The sequence below is a fragment of the Lepisosteus platostomus genome, chromosome 16, assembly GCF_059453375.1.
Source record: "Lepisosteus platostomus isolate fLepPlt1 chromosome 16, fLepPlt1.hap1, whole genome shotgun sequence".
NCBI classification, from domain to species: Eukaryota; Metazoa; Chordata; class Actinopteri; order Semionotiformes; family Lepisosteidae; genus Lepisosteus; species Lepisosteus platostomus.
The window spans coordinates 22,725,827-22,745,194 of record NC_142626.1 but is presented as its reverse complement, the minus strand read 5'-3'; the positions used below and the strand labels follow the sequence as shown (position 1 = coordinate 22,745,194).

Genomic DNA, 19,368 nt, shown 5'->3' with positions numbered 1-19,368 from the left:
TCAATTTGTCAGCCTTCAAAGATATCTTTGTTAGAAAAAATGCAAATACGATAATGTTCTGTATATTTGAATTATATACACTGAACAATTTCTCATTTGATAACCTAAGAAGGAGGGCTTAAGTTATTGGAATCATATAGTAATTTGTGGCCACTTCCTGAAAAGTTCAATGAAATGACTTCATTATTGCAAACCAACATTGCAAACCAACCAAATGTACTGATCTAATAAGCACACTGCGGAACTGGGGAATATATACCCTAATATTTAATATATACTTTTTTAAAAAATATTAAAGTTTTTTAATATGATATAGCCATACAAAAGATATTTATCAACAGTCGTTGGTGGTACTGTACTGTATTTCAGACCTTGTTAGATTTGAAGTGTTTTTTCTTAGTCTCAGTAGTTTTTAAAATTGCATATTGGAGCTAGAAACCAGTATTCTATGTGTGTGAAGATATGTGACATCATACTTTCTAGGAAAATTCAATTGTTATCAGTCAGAACCATTTTCCACTAGTAATGACAGGAGGGAATTTGTGCCATTCATTTGAACTGCAGTCGGTCACAATTTCTGCCCATTTTAGTTAATCATATTAGTTTGTTCTTCACCTGTCTTAGGTTTGGCAGGTTGTCATCACATGTAAAATTATAGATTGTTCTCGTAGTCGTTATCCAAAAAGCACAAGGTAAAATTCTTTGTCACATGAAAGTGAAAATAGCTTTTGGTTGATAAAGCCATTTAATTATTGCTTCATAAATTGTTGTTTTTCTTTTGCAAACCAAATTTTAGATGCAAAAGTATATAAACAAAGGACAAAAGCTAACCTAAAGTGTTGTCCTGATATTTTGCTTCTTCTCTGATCTGAAGTCATAATGCATTTATTATTTCTCTGGATTGGCACATCAGTGCACTGTGGTGAATTGAGACATGTTAAAGACTCCCACGTTCTTTTTTTCACCAACCAAAAAAAAACACATGCTGCTGATGATATTGTAAAAGGCCACTGATTATTGCTGAGGTACTTTCTAGAGTCCTTTAACTATCCTTTAAGCTCATTGATTTCTTCTTCTCATCTTTCTTGGGTTCTTTTGGTCCAGTTCTTTATGTCATTGGTCTGTTCTTGCTATACATTTTAAATGCTTCTCTGTTTCACTTTTCTAGATTTTGCTGAATAGGGTGTGATTCCTTCACTGTAAGCCAAAATGGATTCTTCCTACTCAAACTCAACTTTCCCATTCAACAACAGCAAAATCAATGTCTCGCAGAAGCCATGGACACCATTTGATGGATGTGATGAAATGCCTGCTGGTGTTCTGTTTGACTTAGGGGTGCAGGTTTTTAATGTGGTTTTGGGTCTACCAGCCAACATCATGGTCATGTGGCTTTTACTGAGAAACACAGGTGAATCCTCCACCTCAGACATCTTCATTTTTAACCTTGCTATTCTGGATGGCTTTTTTGGCTGCATGGTCCCTCTGAGCCTAGTTAATTTATATGTGCTTCATAGCAAAGATGCCAAGTTCGCTCAGAAGTTTGCCTATGGTGTGAAGGACATGGGGGGTCCCTTGTTTCTCTCCTGTATCTGTTTAGACCGGTATGTAGCAGTGCTGCATCCCATCACTTTCACAGGTCTCAAAGACCACAAATACAGAGCAGCCTGCTCAGTGGTGGTGCTGGCCATCACGTTAGCCTATGCCATTGCCAAGGCCATTGGGGGGATTGAGAACTTTGAGAAGATATTCACTGTCAGTATCCTCACTGCCTTTGCCTTCATGGTCTTCTGTAACATCTCCATCCTGTGGGCTCTGAAGAGATCTGGACCAGGGAAAGATGAGATGCACCCCATGAAGAAGAAGGCTTTCAAGATGGTTCTGTCCATCCTGGCTATTATAGTGTTTAATTATCTCCCACCTGTAGCTCTTTTCCCATTCCAGCAGTATTATGCTGTTGCTGTATTTACATGCTACATCCAGCCCTTCGCATTCTCCTTCATCAACATCAGCAGCAGCACTCAGCCCTTACTCTACCTGTCCAGACTGGAGAAGGTGCCTTGTTTGCCAAACTCAAGCAGTAAGATGTGTTGTTCAGCCAAGTCCCTCTGTTTGCAAAGTTAAATTTTCATATGTCAGAAACATTGTATTGCAAATGTGTATTGTCGTATGACAAACAGGGTCCTCCCAGATGAATACTGAGGTTTGGCAAAGTTTATACCCTCACTGAGGAGATCTGACCACAAACAAATCCCCAATGTGGAATTCCCATCAGTGACTTGATGTGTCTACAATCCAGATACATTTTTGCAATGGCTTAGCCACTGTGAAGAGCTTTCTTTTAAGTGTAAAATTTTGTTTACACTAAATATGTTTTTGTTCCATTGTATATTTTTATTGTCTGTGGGTGCCTAGACCTGTTTTGTGTGCATATCAATGCAACTTTTACTGTGATTACAGAGAGTGTCTCGTAATGGAATGAATGACATACTTTGCTTTTTGCGCAAACAGTTTAGAAGGTGGAGTGAACAAATTCTGTTACAACCACAGAACTGTTTTGCAAACCCCTAGTCAATCTTCCCAAACAGCAGTAAGGTGTTACATGCAGAATGGTACAGTACAGTGCCTTAGTTTTACACAAAAATAAATCAAAACAAATAATCTGTGATTTACAGAGTTAAGTCTGTATAGAAATAAGAACTCAATGCACAAATTGTAAAATGTTTCATAAACTAATTTAGGTAATACTTATTCTAAACTGAATGGCCAGTTTAGAGTCATTTGCTTCTCTTTAATCTCTGCGTCAACAGAACATTGCCAGGAATAAGTGGCACCTTGATGGTGGTCAAAACTCTATAAAAAGGAGTGATTGATGTGAATTGATGTGTTCTTGGTCTTTACTCTGTTTCTGTCTATATTTTTTTCCTTGAGAGGCTTGCCATAGAAAGACAAACCCCCAGTCTTCCATATGTATTACATATCTGCTGATGTGTGACTCTGTTTTACATTTGTATACCATTGTGCTTGTACAGATTTAATAAATTCCAATCAAATGAGGATTTTACTGTGTTGTGCCTTTTCATTTCCTGTCCTAGTAATGGTTCTCAAACAATCTTTTGTTCCCTAACAAGAGTATAAGAAACGTCACTACAAGATTTGACCCATCTTGTTGCTGTTGTTGCTAGAAGCCTCTACTGACACTTGAATGCTCAAGTGTCAGTAGAAATAGAAAAAGATATAGGCTAATAGGAAATAAACCCATATGACCAGATTATTTGCAGCAGACACCTACAAATCACTCTGTAAAAAAGTAGGATTGTTCATTCCACAGTGCAAAAAAAACCCTTGGGTTCCACTTGTATCCTCAGGGTCTTGCTTCATTTTCACTCCTGCAGTTTTGCAGTTGGATTTGCCAGTAGTTTTAACGATTCTGGTCTATCCTGATGTCCTGTTGACCTTCATTGCTCCCTTACTATTTTCTGGTGAGGATATTGGTGCCCAGACGAGCTCCAGTGTTCCTGCATCAGCACCCTCAATCTCCATGTGGAAGGAGCTCATCAGGGCCATCACTATGGAGATCAGGCCGGGCTTATCAGCCTCGTTCAGAACCACATACACTATTTAAGCCTTTCTCAGGACTCTGAAATTGAGTCACCTAACTAGAGTGTGTGTTTGTTTTATGTTTCAGGGCTTCCAGGAGTTAATCACAGTTTTTCCCATTCTCAAATAGGAGCCTTCCGGTTCCCATTTGCAGACGCTATCACTGCTAATTACCAATCATCCCCTCCTGTTTCCATCCCAAAACTGCCTGCCGTCCTCCTTTCTGCTTCCTTATTACTGCATTGTCATCATCCTTCCTCCTAATAAACTCTGTAATCTTCACAACTAATCGGACTCTGAGAACATTTACTTCGCAATGCCCCTTTTCTCATCTACGGCCCAGCGTAACAGAATGTCAGGGCCCCAAAACATCGGAACCCAGCGGCTGAAGACAACTGGACCCAGGACCATGGAGATGGCACAACACCTCAGGAATCTGATCCAGGATGTCCTACTTAATACACCTCGTACCCTGTCTCCTGCCTCCTCCATGGACACTATACCCTCTGATTCTTTCCCTGTGCCCTTCCAGATACCAATCGAGCCCCAGTCCCAGGCTCTAGGTCAGCATGGTTATGTCATTCTTCATTTCCTAATTACTTGAACCTCATCACCAGAAGAAAGCCTTTAAGATTTCCATCAGAGTTCTCTTATGCTTTGCCCCAGGTGTATTCCCTTCCATGCAGGGAGCACCTTAAGTATTTAACGCATTGATGAATCCACAAAATAATAACACTGAAGTAAAGAAAATATCCTGAAGGAAGATTTTGCTATCTCTTTGGTAAGACCATGGTGCACCTACACTGTTGTTCTATGCTACAGATGTGTATTATTATCCTTAATGTAACACTGTGTGATCATTATAGTTGGTTAATCAGTATGGTTTTAATGTGTGTCTTGTTTGATGTTGCTTTTCAAAGATGTAGCTTAATAGGGGTGTTATACAGTAGATATTTAAAACAGTGCACAGCATCTATGATTTGGGCAGCTAAAGTTTTCTTAATTCAAAACTTTTGGATTGCTATGATTCTCTGTACTTGAAGTCTATTCTCTGGTTTTCTCCTATAGTCCATAGATACTCTATCTATGTTAATCATTTTATCAAAATTGACCTTGTATATGAGTGTGCGTGTGTATGTGTCCTGTGATGGATCTACATTCCCTTCAGGGTGTAATCCTACCCTGTGACCTGTGATTCTGAGGTGTTGATTACTGTAACCCTCTACCAAGAATAAGGTGCTTTCTGATTATGAGTGTATAGGCTATTATAAAATCAGCAACAAAATGAAACAAACTACTCAGTAGAAAATTCTGAAATAGTATTACACTAATTTTGCTGCCATAAATATTCCAATGGATATATTCCATGTTCTTAAGAAATATCAATGTTATGCAAAGCAGTGTTTTGGACAAAACGTCAACAGTGAGGAAAATAAAATGTGATGGGGTAGGTACTTAAATGTCTGTACATTTGTCAGGGGTGACCCGCTAAGGAAACTGGAGGATGGTCCCTATGCGGTACCTAAGGAGCAAAACGAGAGGCGAAGTCCGAGTCGGGTTCCGAGGTCCGTGAGGAAAAAAGGCAAGAGAGAGGGTATCCAAACCAGAGAAGGGCTAGGCTGAGGTCAAAGTCGAGTAGGCAAATCCAAAAGTTGGAAAGAGGAGAACAACAAGTGGGTTTCCAAGTCCGAGGGGGCAAGACAGTTGGCGAAGTCGAGGTGAGAGCTCCGAGGTAGGCAACGAGGAATCAGAAGGCAAAAGCAGAACAAAAGCAAGGCAGGTGAACTTAAGTACAACCAACACCAGGCGATGAGCAGAGGTGCGTTGATTGAGGAAGTGTCGTGGTTGGCTGATTTTCAGGGACAGTGTCATTTAGCCTAAGTGCTCAGGGCTGGAGTGAAATTAGTGCAGGTGCGTTTATGTGTGGGAATGCGGTGAGTAGAAGGCATGACAACATTAAAGCAGGAGTATTAGAAACATGATACAAGCAATACAGACAAATGAATTGGTTTGCAATTCAAATGTAGTTGGAAGTTGGAAGAGGAGTAGCAATGAACCCAGATTTAAACTTAACTTTTCTGGCTGAAAAGAACTACAATCTTCCTGCCCCACTCTTTATGAGAAAGAGATCTGCTGCAGGGGCAGTAATTAATCTAGAAACATGGTATTTATATGTGGGCAGGTAGAAGTGGGCAAGATTAAGGTTAGACCTCCTCCTGAACTCTACATCTTCATAAAAATGTCAAAAATCTATGTGGGTCAAACTTAAAATCATAGGGCGCAATGTTAAGAGGATGTGACAGCCCACCAATTTCAGATGTTAATTATAATGCAGTCTCAAAGGGTAATATCATTAAAGCAAGGTTGTTCAGTTTTGGTTGTGGAGCGGGCACTGTGTCTGCGGGTTTTCCTTTCAGGTTAGCTATTAAAGGGTTCGATCAGGGTGATTATTGGGTAAACAGGACCAGATTTTCAGATTCTCAGTGCTGCTTCTTTTGTCATGGATAGGAGATCCGTAGATGCAGAAACTGCTTTAGCTTTGTAGCAGACTATTCCGACTAGCACATATAATGTGTCAAATATGACACTTGCTCTTCTGTCTCAAGGTCTTTTTATCTTCCAGACCCCACAGTGTACCCTCAGACCAGCAACAGACATTAGTATTAAGTGCCCTTTCTATTTTCTAGTGATCACAACATTCATCACTACCCAAAACCACAACATCCATAACACAAAATTTAACTCCAATAGGTTCGAGAGTCCATTTTGGTAATACGGAAAGGGCACTAGAAAGTCCTTATTGTCCTATGCAACACAATTACATTAATATATACAAAAATAATCTATTTGTTGGTAGTGGAATGTGTTACTAGGAGAAGAACAGCCACAATGAAGAAGGATGCAGCCATGTCCACGCTTGTCTATTCAGTATCAGCTCTCCAGGTCCTTTGTTCTTTTCCCCTAGGAAAAGAAAGTCCCAGCATAGTACCTCAGTTCTGTCATCAGTCTCTCATTTGGTCTACAGTCACCCTCTCCTGAGGTCTATCTAGAATATATCAGCCAGGTAGGCTAATTTTACCAGCCACATTACAAAGCACACTGAACAGATGTGAATTCATTGGCTGAGCCTTGATACAATTCACAACTTTGACAGCAAAGTCTAACACAGATCTTAAAACCTGAGGCATTTTCTCGCGCTTAAAATAGAAAATATGAAAACCCATTTCAGTGCACACAAAAAATTTCCAGGGTCATCTGGCGTACCACCTGGTGGCACTCCGTGTACCACAAGTAGTATGCGTACCACAGTTTGAGAACTACGGGTATAAACAATAAGCTGTTTGAGACCTGTCAATATGCAAATTTAATAATAATAATTAATATTATAATTGCTTACACTTATATAGCACTTTACAGGTAATGGGGACTCCCCTCCACCACCACCAATGAATGATGCAACTGCAGCCATAGTGTGCCAGAATGGTCACCACACATCAGCTATCAGTGGGGAGGAGAGCAGAGTACTGAAGCCAATGGGGATTATTAGGAGGCCATGATTGGTAAGGGCCAATGGGAAATTTAGGCAGGTTACACCCCTACTCATTTCGAGAAACACCCTGGGATTTTTAATGACCACAGAGAGTCAGGACCTTGATTTTATATCTCATCCAAAGGACAGCACCTTTTTACTGTATAGCATTCCCGTCACTATACTGGGGCATTAGACGCACATGGACCATAGGGTGAGCGCCCCCTGCTGGCCCCACTAACACCTCTTCCAGCAGCAACCTTAGTTTTTCCCAGGAGGACTCCCATCCAGGTACTGACCAGGCTCACACCTGCTTAGCTTCAGTGGGTTACCAGTTGTGAGTTGCAGAGTGATATGTCCAGTTGTCCTGCAGCCCTATCACTTCTTTGTTTCCTTTCCTTCCCCACTTCACCCAAAGTTTAGTCCAAACTGGCTCAGAAACACCACACACTTCTATGTACCAATCCTAAAGGTGTGGTAATTGCATTATGTCTGGGCAACCAGTGTGTTCTTCAATCCTTGCTAATTGTTTCCTGCCTCACTGTCTGTGTTTAAAGACTTTGATTAGCAGGAGGAAACAGACACAAAGGACAAGACAAGCACACCTACAGCGACACAATCCTGGCCACTGTACGCAATCTCTGTTGTCACTCTTAAAGTGACATAAAAAACCTGCAGACACAGCTGCAGAATACCTGCGCAATAACTTGGCTGTTCCAGCAACATATTGCCGTTTTAGCCACTAGAGGTCACTGCAGTATTGATCACTTCCTTCTGTAATTTTCAACCTTCCATTAACTGAAAGAATCATGCTGCTTTATTTGCCTTTTTCCATCACTTCTTCTGTAGGTCACTGACAGTTGCTTGATTTTAAAAGACTGTGAAAGATTAAAAATGCAATAAAGGCTGTTCTATCCAATATTTATATGCTATGTTTTAATATCTCTAGCATATATCACATAGCATATAAAACATATTTATATGCTATGTTTTTAAGGAACAGTCTGATATTAATATTCTGTGAGCCTATATCCATCTATCCATTTTCTAATCTGTTTATTCAGTACAGGGTCACTGGGGAATCCAAACCTTCCCAGCAAGCAACAAGTGCAAGGCAGGATTAACCCAGGACTGGACACCAGTCCATCACGTGGCAAACACAAACACAAACATGCACAAGCTCACACCAGGGCTAGTTTTCCTGCTATAAGTTTGGGTGGGAACTGGAGCTCCCAGAGGAAACCCACATGAACATGTGGAAACCAAACAAACTCCACAACAACCCCAGAAATTGGCAGCAGTACTAACCACCACATCACTGTGCCACCCTTTGCTGAGAAGCAATAAAAATGCAGATTTGTGAATTTATTGATAAAATGCATTTGTGAGTTCTCACATGGACAGTGCTTTGCTTGGTTCAGGTTATTCAGGTGAGAAGTAGAGGAAACAAGCACAGACCATTGGTAGATCTACATTTACCATGACCACCCACAAGGCTTAAATTAACAACAATAAACAACATATACAGTACATGAGCAAACATAAGTTATATTCAGTAAATATTTATAAACTTATAAAAATATGAGACACTATATATTAAAAGTTTTGATATATATTATGCTGTTTTAGTGCATTTCTCAGTAATTTCATGTATGTTTTTCATTCAGTGTTTTTTATTTATATTGTTTTATTTTAAAATAACATTTCTGCTTCATTTGACTTCACTTCCTCTGCAAGCAATGCGTATTACATTTATTATAGAACCATAAACATTAATGTACAGTATCTTCTTTTCCCTACTCCCCTCAAAACATCACTAGATGTTTTGAGGGGACATCTCATCTAAATCATCTTATTCTGTAAATTCCGTTTAGAGAAAGAAAGTTTAGGCATCGCTAAAACGCTTGATAGTTCACCGATAATTTTTATTTGAAGAATACCATTGCAGCAGACAAGGTATACTTTACATTCACTTTACAATCACAATCTCTTAAGCCTTCAGCTGTCACTAGCTGCTACGAAAAACCAAATGAGATCTTAAACTGAGAACACTGCACCCCTTTTCCTTTGCAGAGTTGGCCGTGAAAGAAAGACTGAGAAAGCAAATTGCAGGCGTTGTAATTAACTATCCAGAGGGTGCTGCTAATGGAAAAGCAAAAAGGGCAGCTACAGAAAAAAAACGTATATTTTTTTAGCTTTTAATTCTAAACAAAATTTAAGAATATTTTTGCTGAATTTTCAGAAATTATTACAGTACATAGTGTTTAACAGAGACGTGCAAATCTACTTTTCTAGCTAGGGCACAATTATTCAAACTAGTCTTGATTTTGATTTAAATAGTGATTCTATTCATTTATAATGCAATATACTATATATATATTTATTATTAAATTTAGTTAAATATTGAACATACTCTGATTTTTAAAAGTAATAAAGTGTCGATGTAGTATTATGGATTATATTATAATGAAGAGAGTCTTCATCTAGGAGTAGCCTGCTAATGACAGTAAATGCTCACCTGTTCTTGTTTCTATTGATGGCTGCTGTTTTGTTTAGGTCCCCCTGACCAGAGTAAGATGAAACACATCTGGTTAGAACTGGGTAATTCAAAATCATTTCACTTATATACTTTGAATTGAAACTGATCTGTTAACTGGTAAGTGCAAGATATTTAAAGAAGGCCCCTTCATTATTTAATATACATGTATATTTCAGGAATATAGATTCTGTCTTGTTTGAAAGAGCTCCTTAGCACATGTGGTTTGAGAAATGAAAATGTTCAGATTTTGTTAAACAAATTCAGAATTTTAACAGGGTTGTGTTTTCAGCTGTTGCTCCCTACACACATACTAGGATATATTAGGTTATTAGGAACAAGTAAAGGTTTATTCCATGCTGAAAAGAGAAGAGAGGTTGTGTTTCTTTTCTTCTCTTTTCAGCACATAATAAACCTTTACTTGTTCGTTTGCAGCCTTTGCATGCTGACGAAGCTACCTACTTGAACTATATTAGGCTGATACTGAAATCAGTATATTCTATGTGCTTTGATATAATTATCAATATCAAGTTATACATTATAAGTGCTTTACCCTCTATTACTTAGCTTTAAAGTGTTCCTAGGAGCAGTCTACAATATAGTCTTGTCTTTTGTCTGTAAGCCTCTAATTTTTTTTTATATTTTTATACACAAAGCATCACAAAACATTTATTTTATAGTGGATATAATGATAGTTTGAAACAATGGACCTCTATTCCGCCTTTTCCGATTGGATGTTGTGAAAACCAAACCTAAATCCCCTCTGGACAAAAAGGGGTACCTTCCCTAAATGTCCTGCCCATGATTTATAAGTTTCAAGTCTGTGCAGAAGACTCATGCAGGACTGAACGCATTGACAGTCAACACAAGAAGAACACCAGAAAAATCAATCTTGAATGAAAACACTGCATGTGGTTTGGTAAGATCACTGTGCGCTTAAAATAAAATTGCTGCAGTTTCATATTTATGCAACATATGAGTTTGGTCCATGATCACTATAATATCATTGGATAACTAACTCACTAATTATTAGTGCATTAAGCATGTAAAAATGTAAGCTGTTTCAGTCAACAAGAGCACTAAAATTAGTGGATAAATGCAATGAAGAATATATTATATAACTAAATAGCCTAGTCATTTTTTTAGAAATTTTTTTTCTTGGTTTTATAAAATCTTTTTTCTATCTTCTTCACTAGTGTATTATGGAGACAGTTTTTTTTCAAGTTTTCATTAATTACTTAATTGATAAAATTGTGATATAAATGTCTTTTTTATTTTTGAGTTTGTGTCATATTTTGTAGGCTACAAAATAACCAAAATGGTAAGGAATGTCTCCAGAAAAGCTTTATGTTTAGCATTTAATTTTTCAATGAATATGGTTTTTCTACTGATATTAAATTACATACAGACTGAACATTATTCCTGACAGATGGGGTAATTTTTCAGTCAGGCAGATAGAACATGCTTTCAAAATGCTTTCAAGCAATTTGATGTTATTCTTCTGAGACAACTAGAAAAATAATTGGCATGTATCAGCAGTTCAGTTCACACAAACAAAATTCGGCCTTTCATACAGTAGGTACAAGAAACACTATTCAAAAACCATTATAATTCAAATACTGTATCCTCATCTCACCCCTTTAATTCCTTCTTTTTGACTTTTTAACCAGTATGCTTATTAGGAAATGTTATGATGACTTCATAACATTCATTATGAAAACTTCTACAAGTGTTAATGAAAGACTGAACAATTATAATTATTAACAATTATAGGGGGTGATGAGTTTTCTGTCACCATGTTTTGAGGAAATCTGGAGCCCCAGTATTGTTGGATAAAGTAATACAATGTATGAAATCACCTGTAGTCAGTTTTGTTATTTTTTACATATTTGTGCAGCCTGCTAAAATAATTCTGCAGTGCAATATATTTTAATAATCCAATTGTGTTGCCGCTTGGAGCAGTCTGTCTATTGCTACAATATAAATTTAACTTTATTTATGCTTAAATAAGAGTCATCAAGCAAAATATTTACACTGCTGAAGTTTCTGTATATGACAAAAAATAATATATGTTTATAAACAAATACTAAAGATAATTATTAGTGAAGTTCCTTTCTTATTGGGTTATTTGCATTCCACAAAAGATGACAAAAATAATAATGTTTTAGCTCCTTACTGGCTGTAACTCAAGGATGTTGTACAGTACATAGAGTTGTGCATTTATTTTGTTGCTGTTTTTTTCAGGATATTTTTTTTTCGTAGTTACTTTATGTTGCTCAAAATGTTTCCAGCTTAACTTGATTACACTCTGGTTAATTAAAATGATTTATATTGTAACGCTTACGGCCGACAAGCACTGTGTAAAGAGCCGGCGTACCAGAGCAGGTGACGTCACCGCCCTTCCCTGTGATAGCAGGACTACAGCTACTGGGCTGTAAAGAGATCTCTCTTTAGCTCACGGGGCTGGGTCGCTGCAGAGAGATGCGGGAGTCCCGGGTTCGAGCCTCCAGTCGGGATGGGGCCGACCAGATGCGGCAAGGGCGCCCGCCTGAGCCCCCGTTGCGTTACAATATATACTGTATATTTATTTTAAAGTTAGCTTTGTTGTTGAACTGTTTATTGGTTGCCAGCTGAAGAGTTTTGTTTATCAACATCATTTCTGCCTTTCAAAATGGGTGATTATTTTAACAAATTCTTTTACAGTGAGCACCAACTCTTGGAGTACTTTTTAAATGTTGGAAATAACAGGGTTATATCAAAAGAAAATATATATACTATACTATATATATAAGTATTATCTGCAGACCCAGATTATGATATAGCAAAACATTTTGTTTAAGAGATTATTGTAACCTAAAACATTATCACCAAAGCACCGTTAATGCAATAATGCTTTGGACATCAGAATGCATGTGTGTCTTTTGTAACATCAGCCAGCAATTCCAGTGATGAAAAAACTGTTTAAAATCTTTCTTTTTTTAATGTGTTTCTAAAGCCAAGGTAAGAAAATGTATTATTATTCTGTGTACAATACAGCACCATAAAAGGAAAGTGGATATGTAAGTCTGTATAATGTAGTTACTGTATATGGTGCCTCTTAAAGTTAAGCCAATCCATAACATCAGTGTGAAGTTTTATTAATCTACATCTGGTATCGATTTAATTCAGTGACTGATACGTTGTCCTGTAAATATCATGAACCCCACTGCAAACCATGTTCATCCTCTGCAAGCAGCAAGGACAGTGGGAATAAAACACTGCTTTTTAAAATATTTTTAGTCCCACCCCAATCATCACACTTCATCTGGGGGTCATTCATCATTGTCATCAATGGTCATTGCTTGCCTGTTCAAGAGAAAGTCCATTTGACATTTGATTTGCCTTCCTGATAATGATCATCAATTAATGCATGAAGACTAAAAGCTTCCTGTTTTTGTGCAAAAACATTAACCATATGCTTTGTCTCTCTGCTTTCTACAGACCACAATGGATACTTTGTATGCAAACACAACCTTCCTGCCCAACTACAATGTACCCAATGCTACTGCAAAGCCTTGGACTCCTTATGATGGCTGTGAAGAAAGAGTTGCTGGTATTTTATTTGATCTAGCTGTACAAATTTTCAATGTGTTTTTGGGTCTACCTGCTAATGTGATGATTCTGTGGTTTATACTGAGAAAAAAAAGTGAATCCTCCACTTCCGATATCTTCATATTTAACCTGGCTGTACTAGATGGCTTCTTTGGCTGTATGGTCCCTATTGATCTGGTTAACATGTTTTTGCTTAATAACAAGGACATCTGGTACATCTTAATGTTCACCTATGGTATAAAAGACATGGGGGGGCCCTTGTTTCTCTCCTGTGTCTGTTTAGACCGGTACGTAGCTGTGCTGCATCCCATCACTTTCACAGGCCTCAAAGATCACAAATACAGAGCAGCCTGCTCAGTGGTGGTGCTGGTCATCACGTTAGCCTACGCCATCGCCAAAGCCATTGGGGGGATTGAGAACTTTGAGAAGGTATTCACTGTCAGTATCCTCACTGCCTTTGCCTTCATGGTCTTCTGTAACATCTCCATCCTGTGGGCTCTGAAGAGATCTGGACCAGGGAAAGACGAGATGCACCCCATGAAGAAGAAGGCCTTCAAGATGGTTCTGTCCATCCTGGCTATTATAGTATTTAATTATCTCCCACCTGTAGCTCTTTTCCCATTCCAGCAATATTATTCTGTCGATGTGTTTAAGTGCTACATCCAGCCCTTTGCCTTCTCCTTCATCAACATCAGCAGCAGCACTCAGCCCTTACTCTACCTGTCCAGAGTGAAGAAGATACATTGTTTTCCAAGCTTAAGCAGTAAGATGTGCAGCTCAGCAAAGAGACCCAGTGCAGAAAGCTAGAGTTTCCTATAAAAGAAACAGTATATTTGGATTTCAGATCAGCAAAGGATTTCCCATCTCAATCCCACCCACCAAACCCTTATACCTGCTGAATTTTGTAGTAACCCTTGCAATTCTGAACAACAGTAAAAAAAGCAATATCCTAGGGCAGTGCCTTGCTGCTGTTTTGTTTTCTGGTTTTTACTCCAGCTAGGTTTTTAATTGCAAGCAGATCGATTTCCAAATTCTATTTTAGTTTATTTTTTTAATGATGCTAATTTAAAACACTGTCAGAGTGCTTGATACATTATCATTCCATTCTATATTATGCCTGTGCATTGGAAATTGATAACCAATTAAGAGATGTTTAATCAGAAATAAGAGTTTAAATTATTAATTAGGAAGCTGAGCAGAGACTATGTTAAGTTCCGTATGCTGACATTGTTGTAAGTAATGTTTTTTAGCTAGGGTATTTCTGAAATACCCTATAAAGCCTCTATACAGAATACACAAAGATATAACAATCAGTAATTGGAACAGTTGCAAATATAATTCATAGAAACTGCAAACTATGTGGAGGAGCAACAATTACAAAATTATTTTGTACTGATTGAAAAATAATCTGTTACACTTCCAAAATAAATTAGTTGCACATTCATGTTACAACAGACCTCAATGAAATGGAATGAAGATATATTTTTGTCTTCAGGCTACAAAATATACCATTGAAAAAGAAAAGGGAGCTGCTTTTTATTTTAGGACGTGTCACACAAAAAAAAACGAATAAAAAAAGAAATGTTACCAGTGGAAGGAAAATATGATATTGTGTCAAATTGTACCTTAATACTTAATAAAATGTATTTTATGATACAGTAACTCCAGACAGCCTACCCTGCTTTAATTTATAATGTTACACATGCCTGCTGTACATTTTCTGTACCTGCAGTATAACAACAAATAAAGTATATTAAAGGTTTAGATTCAGAGAATAGTTATATCTGCAACCACAAAATAATTACTAACATCTGTGTTTGTCTATTTTATATTTGTGACTTTAGAACCACATTCTTCAGTGAATTGCAGGATTAATTTACAGATGAAGGACTTAGTGTAACTGAAACACTCCTTTGAGTCAACAATTAATCTAGGAACTCAACATGATGGGCAGGAACAGTGAAACTTTTATCAAACTTTCAGTTAGTACCTCTGAGCCAGAATTAATATCTAAACAAATACAGTGGTGTGAAAAAGTGTTTGCCCCCTTCCTGATTTCTTATTTTTTTGCATGTTTGTCACACTGAAATGTTTCAGATCATCAAACAAATTGAAATATTAGACAAAGATAACACAAGTAAACACAAAATGCAGTTTTTAAATGAAGGTTTTTATTATTAAGCGGAAAAAAATCCAAACCTACATGGCCCTGTGTAAAAAAGTGATTGCCCCCCCTGTTAAAACATAAATCAACTGTGGTTTATCACATCTTTTGAAAGCTGAGTTCAATTTCTCTAGACACACCCAGGCCTGATTACTGCCACACCTGTTCTCATTCAAGCAATCACTTAAATAGGACCTGCCTGACAAAGTGAAGTAGACCAAAAGATCCTCAAAAGGTAGACATCATGCTGTGATCCAAAGAAATTCAGGAACGAATGAGAAACAGAGTAATTGAGATTTATCAGTCTTGAAAAGGTTATAAAGCCATTTCTAAAGCTTTGGGACTCCAGTGAACCACAGTGAGAGCCATTATCCACAAATGGCGAAAACATGGAACAGTGGTGAACCTTCCCAGGAGTGGCCGGCCGACCAAAATTACCCCAAGATCGCAGCGACGACTCATCCAAGAGGTCACAAAAAACCCCACAACAACATCCAAGGAACTGCAGGCTTCACTTGCCTCAGTTAAGGTCAGTGTTCATGACTCCACCATAAGAAAGAGACTGGGCAAAAATGTCCTGCATGGCAGAGTTCCAAGATGAAAACCGCTGCTGAGCAAAAAGAACATAAAGGCTCGTCTCAGTTTTGCCAGAAAACATCTTGATGATCCCCAAGACTTTTGGGAAAATACTCTGTGGACTGACGAGACAAAAGTTGAACTTTTTGGAAGGTGTGTGTCCCATTACATCTGGCTTAAAAGTAACACAGCATTTCAGAAAAGGAACATCATACCAACAGTATAATATGGTGGTGGTAGTATGATGGTCTGGGGCTGTTTTGCTGCTTCAGGACCTGGAAGACTTGCTGTGGTAAATGAAACCATGAATTCTGCTGTCTGCCAAAAAATCCTGAAGGAGAATGTCCGGCCATCTGTTCGTGACCTCAGGCTGAAGCGCACCTGGGTTCTGCAGCAGGACAATGATCCAAAACACACCAGCAAGTCCACCTCCGAATGGCTTAAGAAAAACAAAATGAAGACTTTGGAGTGGCCTAGTCAAAGTCCTGACCTGAATCCGATTGAGATGTTGTGGCATGACCTTAAAAAAGCGGTTAAGGCTCGAAAACCCTCCAATGTGGCTGAATTACAACAATTCTCCAAAGATAAGTGGGCCAAAATTCCTCCACAGTGCTGTAAAAGACTCATTGCCAGTTATCGCAAACGCTTGATTGCAGTTGTTGCTGCTAAGGGTGGCCAAACCAGTTATTAGGTTTAGTGGGCAATCACTTTTTCACACAGGGCCATGTAGGTTTGGATTTTTTTTCCACTTAATAAAAACCTTCATTTAAAAACTGCATTTTGTGTTTACTTGTGTTATCTTTGTCTAATATTTCAATTTGTTTGATGATCTGAAACGTTTCAGTGTGACAAACATGCAAAAAAATAAGAAATCAGGAAGGGGGCAAACACTTTTTCACACCACTGTAACTGTGGAAAAACTATTTACTGTAGGACAAGTGTTGCAGTATAAATGACATACATACTGTAGGTTGTTAATAGATGTACCTGGGCTGATTCTTACATACAACTGTGACATTGTTGGAATGAAATTGCAGTTCTTTGTATTTACAGTATATTGCTCTATTGCTTTTTTCATCTTAAAGGATCCCAAAGTGCTTTACACCTGCACCCTGTACACAAAGGATTTAATAGATCAAGCACACAAGTGAAAATTAGGGGGTAGCACTGTGGTGCAGGGGTTAGCCTTGCAGTTTCATAGCACTGGGGCCCTGCATTCAATTCCAGAGCTGGGGTGCTATCTGCCTGGGGTTTGTATGTTATAATAATAATAATAATAATAATTGCTTACACTTATATAGCGCTTTTCTGGACACTCCACTCAAAGCGCTTTACAGGTAATGGGGACTCCCCTCCACCACCACCAATGTGTAGCATCCACCTGGATGATGCGACGGCAGCCATAGTGCGCCAGAACGCTCACCACACATCAGCTATCAGTGGGGAGGCGAGCAGAGTGATGTAGCCAATTCATAGAGGGGGATTATTAGGAGGCCATGATTGGTAAGGGCCAATTGGAAATTTGGCCAGGACACCGGGGTTACACCCCTACTCTTTTCGAGAAGCGCCCTGGGATTTTTAATGACCACAGAGAGTCAGGACCTCGGTTTTACGTCTCATCCGAAGGACGGCGCCTGTTTACAGTATAGTGTCCCCATCACTATACTGGGGCATTAGGACCCACATGGACCACAGGGTGAGCGCCCCCTGCTGGCCCCACTAACACCTCTTCCAGCAGCAACCTTAGTTTTTCCCAGGAGGTCTCCCATCCAGGTACTGACCAGGCTCACACCTGCTTAGCTTCAGTGGGTTGCCAGTTGTGAGTTGCAGGGTGATATGGCTGCTGGCACATGTTGGCACATGTTCTCCTTGGGTCTCTTCCCACATTCCAAAACGTGACAGCGTGTTTGAGTCTGCGTGCGCCCTGCACTGTTCTGATAATGTAGTTCTCCCCATTTTAATTAATAATTTTAAAAAAGGTTAATCCATCCATTTTCTCACTATTGTATCCAATTCAGGGTCACAGAGGAGCTGAGAGTCAGAGCCTAACCCAGCAATCAACGAGTACAAGGCAGGATACACCCTGGAAATACACAGAAGTAGTATAAACCGACACCTTTCGTCAAACTTTTGACAGGTACCACGCCCACTTTTTCCAGCCAATGGGAGTCAGCGGTGGGTGGATGTCCCGCCCCCTTGCCAGCCAATGGCGTGCTGTTATGTGTGCATGTCCCGCCCCCTCCGGAGCCAATGGTGTGTCCTTAAGGATCGGAACCCCTGCCTTCCCCTCAGGCCAGTCGGTCTGGTGCCTCAGGGTCCCAAAGCCCCAAGGCGGTGCATCCTTCGCTTTAGGTGTGTGAAAGTGTGTATTGGTTTGGAAGGGGACCATGTCTGCAGCGGGGTTGAGTGCGCTCTATTATAACCCTAGGGAATCGGGTAGTTACGGCGGCGCGGGGAGTCTGTTGAGGGCCGCGAGATCCCGGGGTGTGAGTGGCGCGGCCAGGTGGCCGGGGTACTTATACGCTGCACAAGCGGTGTCTCAAAAGCATCAGGTTTGTAAACACACACACACACACACACACACACACACACACACACACACACACACACACACACATACACACACACACACACTGACTGCGCGAAGTCTCACGGAAATAGCTCGCAGGACAAACACCATGTGAAATGTGAACCGCTTTATTTCAACCGTGGGTTTTCAAACACAGAAACAGCGCAGCATCACTTTTTACACAAGTTACAGACTCCAGTTTGCAAGTATGTGAAATGTGAACCGCTTTATTTCAACAGGGGTTTTCAAACACAGAAACATCGCAGTACACACGCGTTACCGGCTCCTGTTTGCATTCAACAATTAAATGTTGGCGCGGAAAATTAGTTCGGTACGCGTAACCACCACCCCAACATTGCTGAGAAACATTGAGGCATCTGAAAAAGCATTCTTAACCCCCTTCCGCTCCCCATGTCTAAAGCCAAGCGAACCACACTGGGCGATCCGATCTAGCAGAGCAAAAAAATTTGCCTGCCTAATCAGCGGGATGCTGTTACCACAGGTTCTGTGCAAAACACGCTGTATTTTGGAATACACACTGTAGAACCCCTCAGGCTTCCGTTTCTGAACTGAAAACATCAGATCTGCAATAATTTCACTCAAGTTCTTGACATACACATCTATCCCTTTAACAAATTTAAGGACATTAGCATTCGACTCTTTGTTTTGCATATCAAGCTTTTTAGAGAGAAGTGTAAAGCACTCTTAGTAAGAATTCAGACATATACATTCGAAATTCTTCATTCTTTGGACGATGGCACACCCGGGTTTGTAAAACAGAGTGAAAGCTGTATTCACATTTTACA

General features: G+C 39.3%; 2 protein-coding genes across 2 annotated transcripts; both read left to right on the top strand.

Moving 5' to 3' along the window:
* The first annotated feature begins 1,305 nt into the window (after window positions 1-1,305).
* LOC148647065 (G protein-coupled receptor 4-like) lies at window positions 1,306-4,201 on the top strand. Its single transcript, XM_088609395.1, has 3 exons — window positions 1,306-2,059; window positions 3,752-3,786; window positions 4,130-4,201. Exons 1-3 carry the CDS (start codon window positions 1,306-1,308, stop codon window positions 4,199-4,201), a joined length of 861 nt encoding a protein of 286 aa, XP_088465521.1.
* An 8,947-nt stretch (window positions 4,202-13,148) lies between these two features.
* Window positions 13,149-14,205, top strand: LOC148647064 (G protein-coupled receptor 4-like). Its single transcript, XM_088609036.1, has one exon. It carries the CDS (start codon window positions 13,149-13,151, stop codon window positions 14,058-14,060), a length of 912 nt encoding a protein of 303 aa, XP_088465162.1. The 3' UTR covers window positions 14,061-14,205.
* The last annotated feature ends 5,163 nt before the right edge of the window (window positions 14,206-19,368 follow it).

Bases quoted from the DNA above. Each gene is read 5' to 3' on its own strand.
- LOC148647065 (XM_088609395.1), top strand. From the start codon at position 1,306: ATGCCTGCTGGTGTTCTGTTTGACTTAGGGGTGCAGGTTTTTAATGTG. The intron at 2,060-3,751 runs GTTTGCCAAACT...TCCCATTTGCAG, and splicing joins CAGACTGGAGAAGGTGCCTT to ACGCTATCACTGCTAATTAC. The intron at 3,787-4,129 runs GTTTCCATCCCA...GTGCCCTTCCAG, and splicing joins ATTACCAATCATCCCCTCCT to ATACCAATCGAGCCCCAGTC.
- LOC148647064 (XM_088609036.1), top strand. From the start codon at position 13,149: ATGGATACTTTGTATGCAAACACAACCTTCCTGCCCAACTACAATGTA.